Raw genomic sequence first — 22,485 nt, 5'->3', positions numbered from 1 at the left:
CACCATTATAATGGCTGTCTTGTCACTAGACAAGGTAATTAGAATGCTTTATTATAGCAGCGTATGGAGTGAGATGTAGAGATTGTGCTCCTCGTAATGGGACTGTTCTGTGCAGTTGGAAGAATCAATTCTCTCTCTTTGTTTTCCCAATCTGCGCTGTCAGCAGAATCTTAATATTGCATGGAAATGTTGGCTGGTGTGCTACTCATATATAGTAGATGCACACACACATAGTAGACGCACACACCTGATATCCAAGTATCCCTCTCTCACTTGGCATTCTACACATAGTGCCATCGAATGAATGTATAACCTTCCTCTATCAAACTGCTTAGCTGTGTGTGCGTATAACCCTTCTGCCTGCTATGGCCATGCACACTGCTCCACTACAATCGCAACACAATCAATACAGCCTGCTTTCTTTTGCTAGCAGCAGCCGTACAACATGCTCATATATTTCACTGGTAAGATCAGGCAGGAATTACTGCAAGATGAGCTCACACAGCCATCCATAAGAGTGTAGATCATGACTTGGGTATTACAGGTTATAAAACGGAGCCCAAATAGTATCACAGAAAATACAATGTTATTATAGGAGCGGATCGTATGAATGACATACTGCACAGGATAGCATGAAAAATAACGGATCTTAATCAAAATATTGACTCGGTGTCATCGAGGAAAGACGGTAAGCTGTACTGTTGCATAATCAGTACTTGTATAGTGTTTGCACTATATTTTCTCTAAGTGGGTATTTGTAATGTAGCACAAAACAAAAATGTTGTTAAAACTGTTTTTCTATTTTCTCTTCTTTTTTCACAAGATCAAACTATGTATTGGTTCGTCATGCTGCCCACCACCTTTCAGAATAAAAAATCGTAACTACTATAAAATGGAATTGCAATTAAATTGGCGTTTGTGATCCCCAAGGATGAATCCCACTGACTTTGGTGATCTGGGAAAAAAACCTTTGGACAACTGTGGGAAGGATTGATGTAAGATTAAGTACAGCCGCTCATGTTCCCCTCAGGATAAAATGGAGTAGCTTTGATGTAATCACCAGGTTAAATATATATATATATCCAATCATTTTATTCATGGCAAAAGTTTTACAGGCAAATTGAAGTTTATTAACATCAAAACTCAGATTGTTAACTTTGATACTGTGTTAACAGTCAGATTTTAGCATGTAGTTTAAAGCAGCACTAATGCTGTTAGAAGCGATGTACATTTATTTTAATTTGAATACAAATGTATCCAAAGTTTTAAAAATTAGAGGACATTGTGTCTTTTGTGCTTGAAGCAGCTTTTTATTTTCACCAATCATTTGCATTTAACTGTTCTGTCTTTGTGCTAAACCTAACTGCTTGTCAGCTGAAGGCTTCAACCTGACTTCTACAGCTGTGCAGTGCACACTTCTTGATTTCCATTTACAAGTGATGCTTTAACTCCACTCAGAGCGGTGTAGGCTGAGCAGCAATTTACCTGATGACTAACTTCCTGCCCGCGCTCCTCTGGGTGGCAGAGAATGTCTGCCACTGTTAATATACGATAATTATGATCATAAAACGTGCTATCACAAGGTTATTCAGATGACTTTTAGAAACTGTGTAAAAGCTACTGGCACTATATCAACAACACCCATGGTTAAACTGCAACACAACACTTTGTAAAGAAAGAAACGCATTAAAGAACATATGGAAAATGATAAGGGCAAAGCAAAGCTAAAAATGACAATTGTGTAACAGCATGTAATGTTTGACAAAGACTTGTTCTAATCTATGGAATGAATAAACTCAATTAGTCACATTGTAAACAAGGCCATACAGATCCAAATAGGAACAGATGAATGTAGTCCAGGCTCCCCTCCAGGCATGATGTTACAGTTTATGTGTCAAATAGGATTAGCTCAGAGAGCAGTAACATACAGCAGTGCTGAGGTAAGAAAATAATCAAGTTAGAATTATTTTGATTAGCTGATCGTTTGATTAGTTTCACAGTCATGGTCAGTGGTGAACACAATGTTTGGCCACTTCTGGAAACTGGTGTAGTATTCAAAGTCACCCCCCAGGGTGCTTTAGCATACCTTCATGTTGTTGGTATGTGTGACGTGGTAACTTTTGTTCTTGCTCCTTATCTTATCTGGTAATATCTTAATCTGTTGGTAGTAAGTGTTGTATTATCTCACGCATCACGGGTTAGTTGACCAACATAGAGTTAGGTGACCAACATATATTTGTACATGCTGCCTCTGCATGGAGATGTTTTGTTGTTGGTACATCTCTGAGCTGAACACATCTTTATTGTCTATTGTCAAGGCTGACAGAAGAATACTATTAAAAGACAGACAGACTTGCACGAAAAGTGAAAAAAAGACGGGCGCACAATGGCACACACACAGTGACTTCGCTGTGAAGTAGTGTAGTGGCCCACAAGAAATAAAGCCCTTATCTTCACAGGAGCTTTTGTGTTTGCATTCTGTTCTCATGCCCTTTATTTTCCACTGCAGTGATCTTGCGTTTTCTGCCAACCCATGTCTCCTTTTTTACACACACTCATGCACAGCTGCAGTCAGAGGGCAGAGCAGTCTTTTCATGCATGGCTCACTGTGCTTATGTAAGAGCACTACTCAAACCTGGTTACATCACATAACAGGCAGCACTGTGTCAGTGGGTCACTGTGCCACGCAACCACTGAATCCACAGTCCATGTTGGGCCCTTTACTGGGCACGTGTGAATGTAGCAACACTGTGTGCGCTGTTGGATTCAGGCGCACATATTTGAGAGTCATTCAAGCATGTGTGTACAGTATATACATGTTCTTCATGCCAGATGATGGTGATGTGAAAACAGTTGAAAAAAAAAAAAAAAAAACTTCTCTAAATAGTTGCTGCGCTTATAGAGTGCCAGTAGGGGGGTCTCTGTTTCCAAATTCTCCTCCTCCTGTATCCTCTTCTCACCCTTTACCCCAGCTCCTGCTCCTCATTCTCCCTCCCCAGCTCCGCCTATCTGCCAGCAGAACAGCCCATCTCTGTCTCTCTCCTTTTCTCTCAGTTTCTATGTAGTGCACACACACACACACACACACACACACACACACACACACACACACACACACACACACACACACACACACACACACACACACACACACACACACACACACACACACACACACACACACACACACACACACACCCCAGGGGTTGAGCAAGGGCAGGACCAACCACTCCCACTGTTCTATAGTTCCATGAAAAACACAGAGGGAGAGAGAGACACAGACAGAGGGGAGGAAGAGAGAGAGAGAGAGAGAGGGAGGGAGGGAGGGAGGGAGGAGCATAGCTGCGCTGAAGCCGAGCCCCTCTCTGCCTCACCACGCAGAGTGGAGCAGACGGCAACAGCCACACAACACACTACACACACCACCACCACCACCACTACCACCACCACCACCACCTCACAAACAGTGACGGCTGCCAGGCACAGTGGGAAACAAGCGGTCAGGGAGAAGGAGCTTGAGAAGAAAAGAGAGGGGTCGCAGAGGGGAAGAACAGCAAAAGAGTTGGAGGAGGCACCTTGTGGATCAGAGGGGATTTTCCTCTGTGTGAGAGCGCGTCTGGATAGGACTATCTGCTTCTTCCCGAGCCAGAGGAGTTCTCACAGAGGCTTTTTTCTTTTGCTCATCCTCCAAGCCAGGCTCCTGCCATATCTACCTATCTGTCCCCCGGAGCTTAACAAAAGAGGGAGGGAGTAAGAGAGAGTGAGAAGAAAGGCAGTCACAGCTTCAGCTCCAGACCACCCTCTCTCCTCGTCCTCGTCCTCCTCTGTAAGTTCATCGCTGATTTCACTGTCCTTTGAGGATAGCAGCGGAGGACAGTGTGTGTTCCCCAGGATACAGCCCAGCTCCCGGTGGGATTGGGCTCTCGTCTGGTGCGAGAGAGACGAGGCAGGGAAACGGATACACGGGAAGAGAGAAGGAGACGGAGAAGAGCAAGGGACGCCGGAGAAAGCAAATTGCGGGGCATGTTGAGGGCAACAGAGAAGAAGAGTGGGTCTGATTTTTAGAGCGGAGAGTGCAAGGAACCGGCAACCGGATTCCATCCATTCCTCCTCCTCCTCCTCCTCCTCCTCCTCCTCCTCCTCCTCCTCCTCCTCCTCCTCCTCCTCATCTTCTTCTCCCTTCTCCTTTTACCCTCTCTCTGTCCTGCTTTTCAATTCCCCTTTTGCTTTCTGTTTCATGCTGCTACCCATTTAATATCTCTCTCTCCTCACCTCCTTCTACCCCAACTCCTTTTTTGCGGCTTCTCTGGATTCTCTCTGTCTCTCTTTGTGAGCTCCCAGACAAGTAGACGGACTGAAATCCCAAGTGCGATCTGTCATCTTATCCTTCCCTTCCTCTGTGTGCTTATCACACGCCTCAGTAAGAGGAGAACGTTTCTCTCTCTACGTCCCCCACTCGTCTGAAGGACACTGGCCGCCCCCCTGGAGTGGTCGTTCCCTCACCTGCGAGCTTCTCTCTCCAGCTTCCAGGACCTTCATTTGGATTCCAGCTACATGGGAAAACGTTTGGAGCAGCAGCCAATGTACCCCCACTACACCTACTACTACCCCCACTATCTCCAGACTAAGGTAGGATGGTCATCGATGTTGACCTATTTTACCCCTCCGAACTCAGAGGCAATGTTTGTGTGTCGCAAATAAGACATCACTTTGATGCCGTCTTGCAAACCTTCTTTTAATAAACTCTATATCTTCTGCCTATTTTAATTCTCCTTCCCAATCAGGGCCATTTCAAGACAAAATAACAATCTTGACGTGTTTAATTTACCCATGAGTTACGTCGTGTTCCTTAATTAATGCACCATGATCCACAAAGGAGTCTGTCCCCAGCATATATAAAGATTAAGATTGTGTTTTACCAAGCAAGAAAAAGACAAAAATTGACTCTCTTTAAGGTTCCAATGTTTGAAAACGATGGCGAAATGGCCCCCGCAAGTAAGCTTGCTAAATGGCCCTCGCAAGTAAGCTTGCTAAATGGCCCCGTGTCCCCTATCCCCCATCCGTCTCTGAGATGTAGGTGTCAATCAGCTGGGTTTTTCCTTTTCCTTCCCCACTAAACACTTGACCCTAGACCTCCCCTCTCCACAACCCCACCAGCTCCAAGTTCAAGTTCAGGGCATGAGGCCCCCCTTCCCTCAGTCCTTGTTTTCTCTCCTACTTTGTCCCTCTCTGCTCTGACAGCCCCACACCCTCTCCCACTCGTCGTCACTTGGCCATCCCCAGCCCCATACCCATGATTCCATGCTGTAGACGCTGGAACCTGATACACTTGTCCGATTACCAAAACCAACTTCAGTTTCTCTTCTCGGATCTTTCACTTTTATTCCTTCTCTCTTACTCACACTTATCATCAATGCACACACACACAAACACACACACACACACACACACACACACACACACACACACACACACACACACACACACACACACACACACACACACACACACACACACACACACACACATTCCCCTTTCTGAATCTTCTACCACCAAGAGGAGGAAAATGGATTGCAAAAGGCCTGATCGATGGCTCCTGCATCATATCGCCCAGCCTGCCATATCCCTTTGTCTGCCGTGATTCATTTGTTTTTTCTTTCCTGTGATAGTAAGTGTGAGGAGTTGGCAGGTTTGCTCCAATATTTAGTAAATGTGTACTTGTCAGCAGGCAAGAGAGATGGAGAGAGATGCAAAGATAAAAGTGTAGGAGTGGGATGCTTTGAGAATAGAGCGATCATGCTATTGGGTGGACACGGTGTGGGAAGAACAGGTAAGCTAATGATTGCTCCACTTAAAAATAGGTTGAACCTTGAGCCATACTTAGACTGCATGATTCATTTGCAGTCTAATAGCAACGCATCTTATAGGAATGTGAAGTCCTATATACTTTATTTGAACCAATAACACATTGGTAGGATTGTCTTATTCAGGGTTCCTTCCCTAGAATCCAATACAAATCTATAACAGTGAACTTCCAGCCAATTAACAATCTGATATCATTTTTGTATTTGTTTTACAGCTGCATGGTGCCCTCCAGAAAACCTAAGAGCACTATTAAAACAGCCTCTCCTCTCCAAAACATTATAGATCTCTCTTTAAATGTCTTAATTATTTCCAAAAGAAGAATTAACACCCTAAAAATAACATATAAATAAATAAATATGTGTTGAAAGAAGCTGTTACTGCCACCGCACAAACACAAAGATCTCACGTGGATGTTGGCTGTTTTAATTTGTGCATGTGTTATAGTTAAAGGTGGGGTAGGTAAGTTTGAGAAACCGGCTTGAGATACACTTTTTGTTATATTCCATGGAATGCTCTTAAAATCCCGATAACAATGAATATCTGAAGTGCTTTGACAAAAAATCCATAAAAAAGTGTCATCTGTGGAAGCCGTAGCACTGTAAAAAGCACGACCAATCATCTGAGCCGGCCCGGCTAAATTAACTGGATGGCCTACCTGCGTGTCAGCCTTCCATCTGTGCACAAACTCATCTCATGCCCTCATTGGTCATGTGCGCGTTCGTGTGTGTTGGAGGAGGGGCTCTGTAAGGAAGTGGCAGATTTTTCCCGGATGTGTATTTTCAAATTCTAGCGCACTCGAGCTGGTTTCTCCAAAATGACCTACCCCACCTTTAATGACGACTGATTTTGGGACGAGATCCAATCAAGAGAAACTTCAACATAGGAAGATTTATTGTAGCTTATACTGATTATTAAAAAAATATGAACAAAAATATCTTTCATATGTATACTGTTATAGGCCGGGTTAATCAATCTAGTTAGAGTTTATAAACATATTTTCACAAATTCAGCTCAATCAGGTAGAAGCCGGCTAATATGTAGTATTGTATTCATTGGCTTAAACACATCCAGTGCTGCTCTTTAGCTTTAGTTCACAAAACAAGATGAACATTTCCAATTAACTGCACAATATACTTGCTGATGACGAGCAGATTGCATTTGCAGCATTTCGACATCAGCGACTTATCTTCTGATCTGGGATCTGCACACGCTCACATCTGGGCGCTGTCTGATGATTTTAGGAACAGAAGCTGTTGTTAAAGCACATCTGCGATTCCGTTGTAATAAACAACATCGCCAATGACGAGCACGTCTCTTTGTTGGCTAATCTGGAAGAGTAAATGCATGTCTACAACTGGGTAATATAAACTGTGTTGTTTCTAAATGTCCTTTTAATGAAAGAAACTCCAAAGATCTATATTGTAATTGTTTCTTGGCAAATAGTCTACTTTTGTTTTATATTGTTTTCCCTGAACAGAATTACAAAGAACAAAAACACTGTTCATTTTATCTGAATTATTTAAAAAAAATAAGAATATGCTCAGAAAACTTTGACAACCAGTGTTTTTGGCAGCTTTTTCCTCATTCATGTTGGATTAATACTGCCTATTTACGATTCTAGCAAACGGTAGTGAATGCACCAGATTTCTAATGAATGTGAAAAGGAATCTCATCAAATTCTCTAGCACTTGTAATCAGCTCTGTCAGCTCAATCACTGAGCGTCCAATAGTTTTAATCTGTAGGTTTATTTCTCATGAGGTATGCAAACGTACATTAGATTAACTCCTACATTTGATGTGCGTCTGTCATGCCGTTTTATGTGTGCAGATGTCACCGTGTCACGCTGCTGTGTCCTGTTCTATGATTTATCTCCATCAGTTCAAGGTCATCTAATTTCTCTGAAGTATCTGCAACAGGCATCTGGCCCAGACCATCACTTCATTCCTTCCCCTCCATCCCCCCGTCCCTCCCAGCCCTCCCTTCCTCCCGCTGCTGTCAAGGTCAAATCAAATTGGATCCTATGCTCCCCAGTGTTCCCTCTCACTTGCATCTCTGTGTGTCTGTGTGTGTGTGTGTGTGTGTGTGTCTGTGTCTGTGTCTTTGTGTCTGTGTGTGTGTTCGCATATCTATCCATATATGAATAAAAGCTGCGTCTGTATGTCAGCTTTGTATCCGTGACTGTACATGAGCCTATAACTTTGATCGCCAACGTGTGCGTGAACGTGGGCTGAATACATTGGCTCACTTTTGGTGCGCGTACGTGGATGTGTGTATCCTGTGTTGATGTGAGTGTGTGTGTCAGCGTGTGTGTGGCCTCTGAACAGCGACTCCCATGCCTGACCCCTTCTTCGTGCAGCTTGCTGTCATTAAAGCTCAACCGGGTCCCAGAGGAACAGTTCTGTGTGTGTGTGTGTGTGTGTGTGTGTGTGTGTGTGTGTGTGTGTGTGTGTGTGTGTGTGTGTGTGTGTGTGTGTGTGTGTGTGTGTGTGTGTGTGTGTGTGTGTGTGTGTGTGTGTGTGTGTGTGTGTGTGTGTGTGTGTGTGTGTGTGTGTGTGTGTGTGTGTGTGTGTGTGTGTGTTGGAGGCCAGTGTCCAGTGTTTGATCTTCCCGTGCTGCTCTCAGACTTTAAATTTGAGGAGTTTGTGCTTGTGAATGTGTATGTGTGTGGGTGTGAATGTAGGTGTGCAGGTGCTTTCAGGCTCTTTTCTGTTTGTACAATGGATAAGAGGGGACAAACAACTTGGCAGTCGTATTTATTATTGGGTCACTTTTTTGGCCCTTTTTCACACCACCACCTCTCTCACTGATCTGATTGGAGATGTAAACGGCCTCTTATTAATCTTGATTCCAGAGAATGGTGGCTCTCCTGTGGAAATCAATCCTGCGTGTTTGTGTGTGTGTGCGCTGCTTTCACTGGCGTACAATCGCGTTCTTTAAACACGCGACACACAAAGGCAGTTATGAAATGACAAGCTTAAACTCACAATGCTTAGCCTGATGACAGTGCACGTGTAAATGTGCGGCTATTAAACAGAGAATTGCTCTTGCTCTGCCTCCATAATGGGCAATAGGTACAGTTAGCGTACATTAGCAGGGGGTGGGGAGGGACAGCATGCCCTCTTATGAGCCTAGGGGCTCTTCATCATGGCTGTAAGAGGGTTTAAGGGGATCAGGGGGGGGGTTTGATGCCGAAGCGCAGCTGCGTTGTTGCCTCCTCGATGTGATTTGTTCAAATGTAACTATACGTTATAGCTGGGGGGGCTAGCTATTGGGGAAATCTATCATTCTTAAGTACAATCAATGTTTTGGATTCCCTCAATTGCCTCAGTGAGCTAGTTTTCAGTCGGTGTATTGTTGATGCCTAGTTTGTAGCTTAGGGGGCATAATTTAATCTACTGAAAGTATTTTTCAGGAAATCCAGTGTGTGAAATCCCTAATTGGACCAAATGAAAGTGCAAAACGAATTATCATAGCTTGTGGTTGTTGCTGTGACGTTTTGAGCGTGTTCCCGTGGCTGGGTCGCAATATGTCATAACTGAATATTTCAAAGCAATAACAACAAAATCTGACATGTTGCCTTTTTTTCACATTGAAAAGGGGCATTTATTATGTTAGGTGCTGCTTGCTTTTGACAAGGAAAAGGCATTATTTTACATACATTTGTTTATTGCCACAATAAAGCTTCTGATAAACAGAAATAGCATTTGAAAACATTTAGTAGAGTTCACCAGACAGACATCGAAGATAATATGGACATTTCTTATCTTTAGTTAACAAACATATCATCCTTATCTTTCTAGGATCTTTATCGTTTACGTTTTTCTGTAAAAGCTTAACATGAAACACAAGAGCTTTATATTTGCACTGCCTTGTCAAGTGTCTTCATCATTTCAAGTTTGAATTGTAAAAATAAATGTTACTCATCATGAGGGAAAAAAATACTTCTCCTGTTCCTCTTGTGCCTTTTCTCTTATCTCAAACATGAATTTACCTCTCTCTACATATGAACCATCATCATCATCATCATCATCGATCATCATCAACTTCTCACCCATTGATAATGACTGACTGAGGATATGAGTCTTTAAGGATTGTCGTTGAGAGCCAGATAAGAGAGAAGTTGCATTATCACGCATCCGATCATGAGCTTGCTGCAGATCAGTGTGCTAATGTGCTCAGTGTCACACGAGGAGCTTTAATGAGGGTAATGAGAAACAGCATTCAGCTGATATCAAAGTAATGGCACATGCGGACACGCCCGGACGTCTAAATACAATATTCCATCCTTCAAATTAGCTTTTCACATTCAATTACTCTCTATTATGCGGCAGATAAATGCGGTCAGTGTTTGCTTAGCTGTGATGGGTACACACCAGGAAGATAGGAGGGAATGAAAGACAACATTTCAGACACCAAACGCTCTCCCGTTTTACTATCACCTCCTTCCCTTCTTGTTTCCTTCCAAGCCTCTGCTCCTCTTGTTAAACATAAAGTACTCCGCCTTAGCAGCAACAGCGACCATAAATTATGCAGCTCACATCACACACACATACGGAAACTGAGTAGTGTGTGTGTGAAGAGTGCAAAGTAAACAGAGGGTATAGTTTTATGGCACGGCATGCATTGTGCTCATGCCCTGCTTCTCCTCAGACATCAACCTGCCTGCACCCGCTGCAGGTTTACAACCCACAGAATTATCATATGCTTGTTGTTTAAGCTTCTATTTTGGTTGGATCTCAAGCTCTGCTCTTGATAGCATCATATGCCAATGTAGAGAATGAAGAACAACGTTATGTCGCCTTCTTCTAAAGCCCTATCCCATCACTCTTTCTCCAACTCTTTTCCCCCCCTCTCCTACCATCTGTTCAGTTTGCCGGGCCTGGGTGGTTATTTCTGCTTAAAAGGGACTCTCCTAAGCACCCATATATGTCCATTTTATTATTCTCCGCGGGCTGGTTCTATTCTTGTCCCAGTACAGTTGCGGAGGCTGACCAGTGCCTCGCTATGTCGGATAGGAGTGCAAAATCTGCAGCGGGTCAGCACATGCAAGGAGTGGGTGAGATAGGCTACACCCCTGCCAGTTTTGTAATAGAAAATATGTGGAGGAGGGAGCGAGATGGTAGAGAAACAGGGATGTGAAGGAGATGAGCAGAGAGAGATATATCAGAAAGAGAACAGATGGCGGTAGCAAAAGGAATTTGAAAGAAGAGATAGAGATCCAAAGGGAAATAAAGAGTGGTGCAGTGAAGGAGACAGAAGTTGGAGGCAGGGTCAGGGAATAATGGTGCTGCTGCATTTTTAATAGTTGGCCACTTTGTAGCGACCCTTGTCTAATGGATTCTCTGCCTCTTAAAAGCCCCTGTCAGAGCCCTCGACCTCGAACAGTTACACCACGGAAATTGCCGAGGGCTCCATCAGTCCCCAACACTTCCTGATAGAATGTCCAATGATCTAATATTGTCCAGCAGCAAACATAATTCCAGTTTTTGGCAAATCATGTTTAGATGTTGAAGTATGAGAGCTTACTGGTGCCTCATGTGTAAAAATGATCTTGAATCCTTAAGTGAGAAGTATTCGTTATAACTGGTCAACAACGATATAGTCAATATCTCTTTATTTACTTTTTTCATACAAACGTATAACACTGTTCCCCTATTTGAGCAAATGGTGGTATTGGTGGGCCATGTGATGCTTCCATTCCACTTAAAGGTGGGGCAGGTCATTTTGGAGAAACCAGCTCGAGTGCGCTAGAATTTGAAAATACACAACCGGAAAAAATCGGCCACTTCCTTACAGAGCCCCTCCTCCAACACACACAACCGCGCACATGACCAATGAGGGCATGAGATAAGTATGTGCACAGATGGAAGGCTGACAGGCAGGTAGGCCATCCAGTTATTTTAGCCGGGCCGGCTAAAATGATTGGTCGTGCTTTTTACAGTACTACGGCTTCCACAGATGACATTTTTGTATGTATTTTTTGTCAAAGCATTTAATATATTCATTGCTATCGCGATGTTAAGAGCATTCCATGGAATATAACAAAAAGTGTTGCTGAAATAAATTACATACCCCACCTTTAATCTACCTTTGGTTTAATGTAGTGTTCCCTTTAAACATGGGCTATTATATCATGTCGAGAATAAGAAAACTTTTTGGGATTTTGGTGTCTGGTGAAAATTGGTGTCTTGGGGTCTCTTATGGCGCATTTACACTGCAGGCCTCGCTCGGCCTCGCTCGGTTTGGTTAGGCCTTATTAGGCCCGGCTCACTTTAATGCTGCGCTCACATTACAGTTTAGGAACTGGGGTAGTTACTATAGTAACGCAGTGTAGGCGGGGCGATCGGCTTTTTGGCAGGCGGAGCAACGCTGCATACAACTGCCGTGACGTCATCTTCAATGCGACACAACTCACAAAACACACAACAACAATGGAGGATGTGGAAGCCATCGTGTCCTTGCTTCTTTGTATGTGGTTTTTTCTTCTTAGGTTCACTGTTTTCAAAAATGCTGCAAGCGTCCCTTAATATATGCGACACTAGGGATTAAGTCGTGCGAGAATTGTGACGATTCTCTCTGACCAATCAGCAGTCGTCACTAGTTTAGCATATTCCGCCCGGTTGTTGGCCCCCCTTGTTGGCCTCGATAGAACCACGATTTAGTCGGGCCAGAAAAAACGTGAAAAAGTAGCCCCGGGCCAAAACTAGGCCAAGTGGAAGCGCAACCAAAAACGGGCCCCGCCCGCACGGCTCGGCACGCTTAAAGCGAGCTCCACGCTGCAGTGTGAATGCGCCATTACTAGCTTAAGCATCATTAGCCGACCTGATTGGGAGATTTTTTTACACGAAGCCTGTTGACCCATGATATGCCTCAGTAAAGTGCTGAGTGTGGGCATTAGTCAGGCGCTGCATCACACATAGCAGATGTTGCCTGCATTTGTTACACCTACACCTCCGTGCTGTCACAGATACTGCCATTATGAATTTCATTATCTCTCTCTTTCAATTAGACCAAATAAATTAAGAGTACAATAAAAATGCTTGTTTTGTTTTTTGATTAATAAGATAATGTTTTTTTATGAAAGCTGGCTTTATTATAGTACTCTAGTTCAGGCTTGTAATACACTTTGCATTTAATCAACCTGTCTTATCCTGTGCTGGATTGTCTAAGGGTAAAGATATGTCGGACAAAAATACATATTTGAATTGTTTACATTTGAAATCTTGTTAAACATGTCTAGATGATATGCAGACTGTAAGTATGTAAGCAAGACATTTGATAATTATGTTATCTTCGCACACCAAATCTATTCATATAATTGAAAACATCTCAAACACACAGGCATTATTTGCATAAGTTCTGTGCACTAACTCCATGATGTCATTATAACCATCAGCATGGGGATTTGGTCGGCGCATTTTTTATTCTTCTTTTGTGTGAGGGGGGTGGGGGGGCTTTGTGCGTTGGTGGGCGAGTGATCCCTACACCAGGGACCAGAGAGATAATTGAAAGAATGGCCTAAGGGAATTTCCCCCATATGTTGTTCCTTATCCTACTTAGCTGTTGCTTCCTCCTATCTCTCTACTCTTTTCCTTTCACACTCTCTCTTCTCCTTGTGTCTTCTCCTCTGTCTATTTTTGTCGGAGGGCTGCTCAGGTCAGACATGTTAAGTAAAATTCCAGCCCTGAATACCTTTACACAGTTAGCACAAATTGATCTGTGATCTTTCACACATTCCAGTCATTTTGCCATTTACCTGTCTCTTCAGCAACCATATATTTCACACAATACATTTTAATATCCTCCAAAATAGAGGACCTGTAGAACCTTTCAATTTTTGGAGAGTAGAGACAGTCATTTGGTGTAGTCTTAGCTGTTGGAAAGAGAGTTTGACTCTTCAGTATAGAAAATGTGAAAAAGAGCTTCATCATATTTTGCTACATATCACTGGGAAAGTCTCAACCACTCTTGGAGTTGATGTGCCCCTGGAAGATCATAGGCCACACTTGATTTTAGCAAAGCAACCCATCTCTTTCCTGTTGGCCAAGGAAACGTTGACATTATTCGGCTCGGAATCGAAGCACCGACCCTCCGATTGGCTTTACTCAGAGCCACATTCACCCTTAAACACAGGTCAGGTGTACCGACACTGATGACTGTCTATAAATCCATCTGTACTGTATTTTGCACACATAATGTTTTTTCTTTACCTCTGTTAGCATGTTCTAGAATCTATACCAAACTCAAGTTTAATAGAATTTAAATCATGCATGAACCAGAAAACCTTACATGTAAGGAAAAGCCCTTATTTTAAATTAGTATTAAAGGGTTGCTGCAAGGCCTTACAAACATGCATGGCAGTTACAGAAACCACTGGATAACCTCAAGAGATGTGGTTGTGAAAAAAAGCACATTTTTCTTTTCCTTTTCATGAACACGGATGTTACGAACGTTAAGGTCCTACCGATGTTATATGTATTAATCACACAAGGTGTTACCTTCCCAGCCGTACACATTTCACAGAAAATAGAAGAGCATTCGTCGAGCACACACCTCTGCCAAGACTGTTTCCATAAGTGAAAAATATTGCCTGCATCTGCCCTGTGATTGAGTTCAGATGCGTTCTTTCTTGGCCCATGCTTCAACCTTCTACCACATGTGTTTTAATGCTGTTGACAAACAGATACAAAACAAAACATGAAAATGTACTGAAAACATAACTCAGTGGAGGGTTATAAAAGAATGATGGGAAAATAATTAAATGGCAATATGGCCGGATCACTTATGAGTCATCTGCAAGTGTTGAGGGTGAAATCCCACGCTGAACGATAAGTCAAACCTCCACCCTATGTATCAGCAGCAGGGCTCCTGTTAACCCCTCGTGCTGATTATACATCCAGCTTGAGCCCTGAGGGTTAGATTCAGGCTGTACACATGGAAATAAAGGCAAAGAGCTCACTCCTCATCCCTGTATTTTACACAAATACGCCGTGAAACCTTAAAGCACACAAAGGTTAAATCCTACAAAATACGTCCTGCTCTTCACAGTAACTCGTATTTGTGTCGGCATATTTAACAGCAAGACACAGATTTGCTGAGTTATTTTGCCTGTACTGAAAGAAAGCTGTTACATCTTGTCCACAAAAGTGTAACAATTACAAAATGAAGCCTCCATTCCCCAAGATTCAACCGATGAGTATTCATTCCAAAACAATGACCCACACAAATATTTATATTCCTAATTATTTCTTGTTTTATTTAAATATAACTACATGCTATTATGATTTATCAACAAAAAAATACAAATCCGAGATGAATATGTTTATTTCGAAAATAATTGTACATACTGTATCCAAGACGTATAATCATACAACCTCAAGAAACCGTCAACTTCACCAAGCACAGTGCATTCCATTCCCTCCTCCAGTCGCAGTTAACATTGAGGTTTAAATCCTTGACAAATAAAAGCACTTTCTAGCACAAGGGACACATTTTTCTTCGCTTCTTGTAGCACAGTAGGACAGTTCAGAGTGTGAACTAACTCTGGAGCTCATCCTCTGTACCTAGTCTTTCTCAAAGTGAGAGGAATATATAAAGAAAGGCATTTTAAACTCAGTAAAACTGCCACCGTGTTTGCCCTTAAAAACAGTTTAGCTGGGTTACAGACACACTCTTGTCCCTGAGCCAGAGGTGGATGGCCTGGCCAAACATCTCCTATTTCCTGCTAATGAAATCCCGAATAAAACCCTCCCTGCATGGTTTGATCCCCAACACGCATACAATTGCACAAGTTCAGACACACAAACACAGACACCCACTCTCCAGGGTTCTGGTACACACACACAATCATACACACAGAACCCCTGCAGTCCCAGCCAGGGATTATCCTGTGAAAACACTCCTTTTGTTGGGCTCCAGTCAAATTACTTTTCAGAGCTCTCATGCTTTCTTATCAGAGCTCTCTACGCAAGTGTGTGTGTGTGTGTGTGTGTGTGTGTGTGTGTGTGTGTGTGTGTGTGTGTGTGTGTGTGTGTGTGTGTGTGTGTGTGTGTGTGTGTGTGTGTGTGTGTGTGTGTGTGTGTGTGTGTGTGTGTGTGTGTGCGTGTGCGTGCGCGTTAAGGCAGTCCAAACATAGGCTGATTGCAGGGAGCACATCCAGAGCAAATGGTCACTAATGACACTTGAGAGTACGCTGTTTATATATCCCTCAGTGTGGTGTGGTGTGTGTACGTACGTGCGTGCGTGAGAGAATAAGAGACTGCGTGTATGCTTCCACTCATATGCCAGCGATTTTCCAAAGATAGCATAACACCAAATGTTGTGTTGCCTGTTGGCAGGCCGGTCTGGTGTTTGTGACATTTCAACTTGACATTTATGAATAAAGACACTGACAATTATAAACAAGAGCACGGTTCGAGTTGCACTTCCTGTGGGACTGTTGGTCATGGGACTCTACCCGCCTCCAGGAAGAAATATTTGCGAAGCTCTCCACGACTCGAATCCATCTCTAAAAGGAAACAGCATTCGTCCTTCAAACTGTACTTTATTTTAACTACAAAACTGATATGTTTCTAACCATTTCGGAGTATTTTTACTTGCTTAAGCATCACTAAATCTTCCATCTAGACCGATCCAAAAATGCCCTTATGTTTCTTTCTTTGAAACTGGGACCTTTTTTTCCCGCTTTGAGGACTTGCTGACTGAATCAGTATGGAGTTCAGGGAGACCTCTATAATGACTGCCAATGTACAGTCCTACTTTTGTTCTGTGGATGATTATTTTCTGGGGTACCAACTCTCAGCCTGGGCAATGGCCAACACAGTTGACTGGGCACAGATTGTAAAGCTACATTCAGCTTCTATTCATTCACACTGCCGGCTTTCCTCAGAGACTACCAGTCTTTTTCAAAGTTGTGAGGGAGTGTGTTGTGCACAAATATATTTTGGTGTGTGACTGCCCATTGGTGTGTATGTGTGTGTGAGTAAATGGGTGTTGTTGAGCGATGTGCCTGAGACGCAGAGAGATGAGGCGAGAGAGCCAACGTGAGAGATAAACAGAGACTAACAACGAAGGAGGAGAAGTGAAGCATGTGTACGTGTGTGCCGAGGGTGCAAACTAGCTTTGTAGCTCTCAGTGAAGTGTTGATTTAAGTGGAAGTGGAGGGAGGAGATGGGATAAAAGGCCTGACTAGATTAGGCTGGCACACACTACTGAGGCGTGCTGCCCTGCCTGGCCTCTCAGCACACTTTGCGCCGGGCGTGTGCGTGCGTCTGTGAGAACTGTACTTGTGTGACAACGTTGTTTTGGGATTTGTGCACACGGCTACTGTTTGATACTTTACTGCTGATATTGGTGCTGCTGTACCAAAAGCAGCAAATTAGAAGAGCCACTATAACAGTATTGAGGACACCAAACACAGTTCTGACATCTCAGCAATATCCAGCGCTGTACAAAGCGTCTGTTACCTTGGTGAAGTGTCACTATGGAGAGGTAGTACGGAGGTTTTTGCAGTAGGTCATCATCTGCACTCCTGCACATCCCTACTGAATGCCCCACATTCTCAATCTCTGTGAAGGAGATGGGAAATAGATTACAGATTTTGCAGCTGCTTTTCCCATCCTCAAATATACTCTTAACCTGGCAGTATCTGGCAGTAGGAGGCCAAGTTTAACTACATTGTCAAGTCCCCCCTACCCAGAAACCCTGCTGTTTAAAGTCAAGGTAGTCTCCAACAATAATAGTTCATTGGCTAAGTCGCTCTGCAGAGCTGTCTCTCGCTGTTAGTTTCTCTGTGTGCAGGAGACTGACAGTTGAGGGTAAAAATAACATTTAAAGTGGTTTTAAACACTTGAGGTATGCTTGATTTATCTTTAACAGCTTCAAATTCTGCTTTTCAAATATTGACAATTATGCCACTGCTCTTTAGCCAAGGTTTAAAGAGCAGCGCTTACTATTGGCAGGGTGTTCGTGCAGTGAGGCTTAACAACCACCATTATTAATTACAAAACACTGCTTAAAACACCATTGAATGAGTAGGAGTCTGTGTCACATTCTGGCAGCAGCGAGGTGAAAGGTAACTGAAGCCACTGCTAATTAATAGTTTATCATTATGTGTTTTTTTGCCTCAGTGCTGCTCAAACTCCACCACCATGCTGACATTTGTACTGAACCATTGGATGAGACAGAGACATTAGTCTGCTACATGTGGAACAGCGGCAATCTGCATATTTCATTGATTTAACTTCATGAATAATTAAGAGCCCGGGAGGCAGTATCTCGTTGTGCATGCATGTTTTCCATCCTTGTATGCATATGTTCAGCTGTCCAGCCGTGTATATAGTGCATGGCTAATTTGTGCATCTTTAAGTCGGACTTAGTATGCACAATATACACCACAGAGGAAGGATGTAGCAGTAGCAGAGTACATTTATGCTACTTTCTTATCAAAGCTTGATATTTTTGCATATTTGTGTCCGTGGGTGTCTCTTCCTGCGGTGCTGTTTTAGTTTTGACCTTAGACTCAGGGTGACTGACTGACTCATTCCAACACTATTGAAGTTGGCTGAGCCTGAACAGATATCCTGGATGTAGTCAGTAGTCAGTAGTCACATAGTCTTTTCCTTTAAATCTTAATCTATAATACATCTTTATCTCTTCCTGTGGTTGTTTTCTTTCTTTTTGCAGTGCAGAAATATACATAACAAGTACATTCCTTAATTCTGAGTTGATGCATTGTAATACAAAATAAGGAATTTATTAATTGCCCAAAATCATCCATAATGGCTGAATTCAATTTGTGTCGATGAACATCAAGCACCAGTCATTTAACACAGATTCAAACGTTCCTGCTGGATAAGCAGCAGCAGCAGATACATTCAATTACATTATACATGCATAACACCTGATATATAGACATTGCTATTTTTATAGCTCTATTATAATCCCATTATTTCATTCAATTATAAATAACCATGGCAATCTGCCTATTCTTTCTTTAACTGATGTTTCCAAAATTTTTTAAACTAATCCCCATACAATGGAAATAAGGTGCTTAAATGCCATTTTATTTGGACTGTAAAAACTCATGCTTACTCACATGCAAGCATAAATGAGATGCAAAAAAGGCACTTGTATGTAATAGAATTGCGGGTACACACACATACGCAGCAACTGTCAACTGCGGCATGAGATGCAGTGGAGGCGCAGCAGCATTCAGTGCACCGCTGTGACAGAAAATACTAACTGTAGCCCTCTTACCAATACCAACCCTGGAATTATCCTCTCAGCAGAGGTCTCTCTCCGTCCTCCCTGTCTGTCTCTCAGAAATCAATGATGGGGGGAACACTCAGCCAGTACGGTGGGAGACTCACCTGCACACAATAACTCCTTCCTTTTTTGTTCTGTAGAGAATATGAAGAGAATGCAGATGTCATATAATGCCGTTGTTTTCTGTCAAACTTTACAACCATTTTCTCCTCGAATATTATCCGATATCTATTACGATATATTTTTTGTGGTGCAAGCTAATATGATCATGCCGATGACTGAATTATACGCTTTAGTTTTGCATTATCTCAAAAGCACCATGGTGGATTAAGTACTAAGAAGACAGAGGTGAAACTGCAAGCAATCTTCTTATTTCACTGCAAGTTGATCCAAAGGATTATTTTCCAAAAGTCAATGTATTCCACCAATGGATATCTCTTGTTATGGGATACTGTGACTTGAGTACTTCACAGAGACATGCCACTTCTAAAGAGGGGGGATAAGTTGATGGGTAGGTAGTTGGAAAGTAAGGAAACATGCAGTTGGTTGTTGTAATTCACTCTGAGACACACTGCAGACACAGCACGATACACATCATATATTATTGGACGTTAGACAAATACCACTGTGATCCCCTCCCATGGTGTTGGTTACAGTCTGGAGGAGGTGGACTTTACAGTCATAGATAATGACAGGTCAAAAAGCACAACAGCAGGGGAGAAGCAGAGGAAATAAAGGAGAAAATTAGATTAAGGGAGGAATTAAATAAGGCAGAAAAGAGAAGAAATAGGGGGCAGAGGGAAATATGGAGCCCGTCTAAAATAAGCTTATAAAAAGAGAGTTGTTTGACTCCGCGGTATCGTAATCCCCCACCAGAGTCACTCCCTGATGTACACTGAAAAATGTAACGTGTTCAAATGCATATGTTCATTTCCCACCCTGGCATACATATCTCTTCACTATTAATTTGAATTGCTGTCCAGATTTAATCTTTTCACTTTACAGTGAAATATACAGTATATGATCAGACTTATATTGCTAGGGTGCTATGGTTCCTAATTCTTCACTTTTTTATTATTGTATGGTTTTGATTTTCATGCCCAAGGAAGCTTTAAAAGTCACATTGTAGGTTAAAAAAATAAATAAATGAAATTATACACTAGATCTCGTGAGAGAAAATGGAGTCAGACAAGACACCATCATGTTGTGCTGAAAGCTGGGAGACAGTCACACAGATTTCTAAACATGCAATCTGGACTTCACAACAGTCAGTCCAAGACAGGAAGTACAGTCGAGTTACAGATTGAGTGGCAACCCCACACAGAAGGGATGAGGGGAGGCCGACACAAAGTGGAGAGGCAAAACAGAGACAAAGCAACCGAGGCACACTCTTGCTTTCTTCCAAAGTACAGCCACAAGCTGTTGGTCTCAGTCTGCCAGCCTAGCTCAACTTCCCAGCCATAGATAAGCTGTGTTTGTGTGTGTGTGTGTGTGTGTGTGTGTGTGTGTGTGTGTGTGTGTGTGTGTGTGTGTGTGTGTGTGTGTGTGTGTGTGTGTGTGTGTGTGTGTGTGTGTGTGTGTGTGTGTGTGTGTGTGTGTGTGTGTGTGTGTGTGTGTGTGTGTGTGTGTGTGTGTGTGTGTGTGTGTGTGTACATAATTCATAAGCGTAGCCAAATCAAGATCGAGAGATTATCACGACTGCTGGCACAAAAGAGGGGAGGAGAGACGAAGAATGGGAACAGATAGAGGAACAAAAAAGGAGGGGGTGTTTAGCAAGGATATACGAATGCAATTACAGGTTACTGAGCTTCTACTATTTTATATTCACCCCACACTTAGCTGCATGTGTTCACATACACGTTCCCATAGGCTCCCTGTATATAACTCTGTTTCTCTATCTCCATTCAATGGCTCCCCTCCCTCCCTCCCTCTTTTACTTTCAAGGAAGGGTAATCCCTCTTGTAGCTAATGTGCTGTGACATTTCATGGTACAATAGGATTTGGGAGACACTATGTATTCTCATAGTGCCGGGGTCTGGTTGATAACCTCGCTGTCTGGGTGATTTTAGACTGCAACAACTCTTGGACTAGTTTTTTTATCTCACTTTGGAAATCTAATACTCAAGGTGGGAAAGCAGTTCACAGTAATACATACTTCAGGGCAAGCCACAATAACCGTATATGATCACACAATATTTTGGAAACACAAAAAAAGACCATCTGATAAATAGATTTAATCCGACATCCACTGTTACAGAGTAATGTCATTTTATAAGGACAGCCAAAGTATAATGACATAGCCTAACTATCATATATTGATCCCCACGAATGTACTGGTGCAAGGCATATCACAAACTGTGTATTATTGGATCCTCCTTTGACCACATTCATATGGCAGATTCTCAGTTGAAATGTCACTCATAAAACTCATCTCTCTCATCTGCAGTTCCAACTGGTCTTTTCCACGTGCCCTAAACATTGCACAAATACATTTTCATCTTTCTTTCCTTGATTCTGTAGAAGTTGTGAATTTGACATCTAACTTATTGGAGGAATAGTTTGGATTGTTTGAACCCGGGGTAAGGGATTTGTACATATTCTGTTTATAACTTACTGTCAATGGTGCTAGCATGGCCCAGTTTAGAGAAGCAGGAAGGAATACCAGGAAGTGTGTCAGTATTATTGGGTGACTTTGGTGTTTTGAAGGTGTTAGTCCCGATTCACCATACTAACACAATAGAACAAAAATAACTAGCCAATGGATGCATCAACTTCTGTTTATCAAGTGTAGGGTCAAAGAAGAGAGCATAGATAAACACTTCAGTCTAGACTAGTAACCAGGCGGCAAGGTAAGGCAGAAAAACATTTCTAAATATAGTATACATTTAAAGTGATATAGATGTTTTTGGAAGCTGTTTTCTTAGGTGGCTAATATGTTTTGCTGCAGCCCTTGTCTGCATTGCAATATGGTACTCCTGTCTGCTTTACCAAACAGACGATGTGCCAACCACTATCTACTAGGTAACACTGTCGAGTACCCAACATAACTTTGCCTTTTATGCATAAGGGTAATGGCCTATCAGAATGCCCCAATATTATAGAATATTGACACATGGGAGGTGATGTGATACAGATAGCGGGGTTTCCCTTTGGGTCAGCTGAGGGCTTGAGTGCTTATCTCACCAGCAGAGCTAATGTGTGGGGATAGGATATGAAGGCAGTTAATATGCTCATCAACCTTCAGGCACAGATATGATTCTGCCAGAATGTCTAAAGCCAGACTGTGCTTAGTGAAGGCAATGTTGGAAGGGATACATGTTAAATACTTTGCATGTGCATTATTATATTTGAGT

At 42.6% G+C, this 22,485-nt stretch overlaps 1 protein-coding gene across 4 annotated transcripts in view; it reads left to right on the top strand.

Annotated features, from left to right (window-relative positions):
• Positions 1–3,375: 3,375 nt before the first annotated feature.
• The window catches only part of LOC307045746 (RNA-binding motif, single-stranded-interacting protein 3-like), a 135,439-nt gene continuing 116,329 nt past the window's right edge, over positions 3,376–22,485 (top strand). For all 4 annotated transcript variants that reach the window (XM_079691675.1, XM_079691677.1, XM_079691676.1 and 1 more), the window contains exon 1: positions 3,376–4,629. In XM_079691675.1, the coding sequence (XP_079547801.1) occupies positions 4,555–4,629 (75 nt within the window). In that variant the 5' untranslated portion in view covers positions 3,376–4,554. The remainder of the gene's footprint in view (positions 4,630–22,485) is intronic.

The sequence above is a fragment of the Notothenia rossii genome, assembly GCF_949606895.1.
Source record: "Notothenia rossii genome assembly, chromosome: 7".
Lineage (NCBI taxonomy): Eukaryota > Metazoa > Chordata > Actinopteri > Perciformes > Nototheniidae > Notothenia > Notothenia rossii.
Note: the sequence above shows the minus strand (reverse complement) of the source record. Positions and strands in the feature narration are given on the sequence as shown.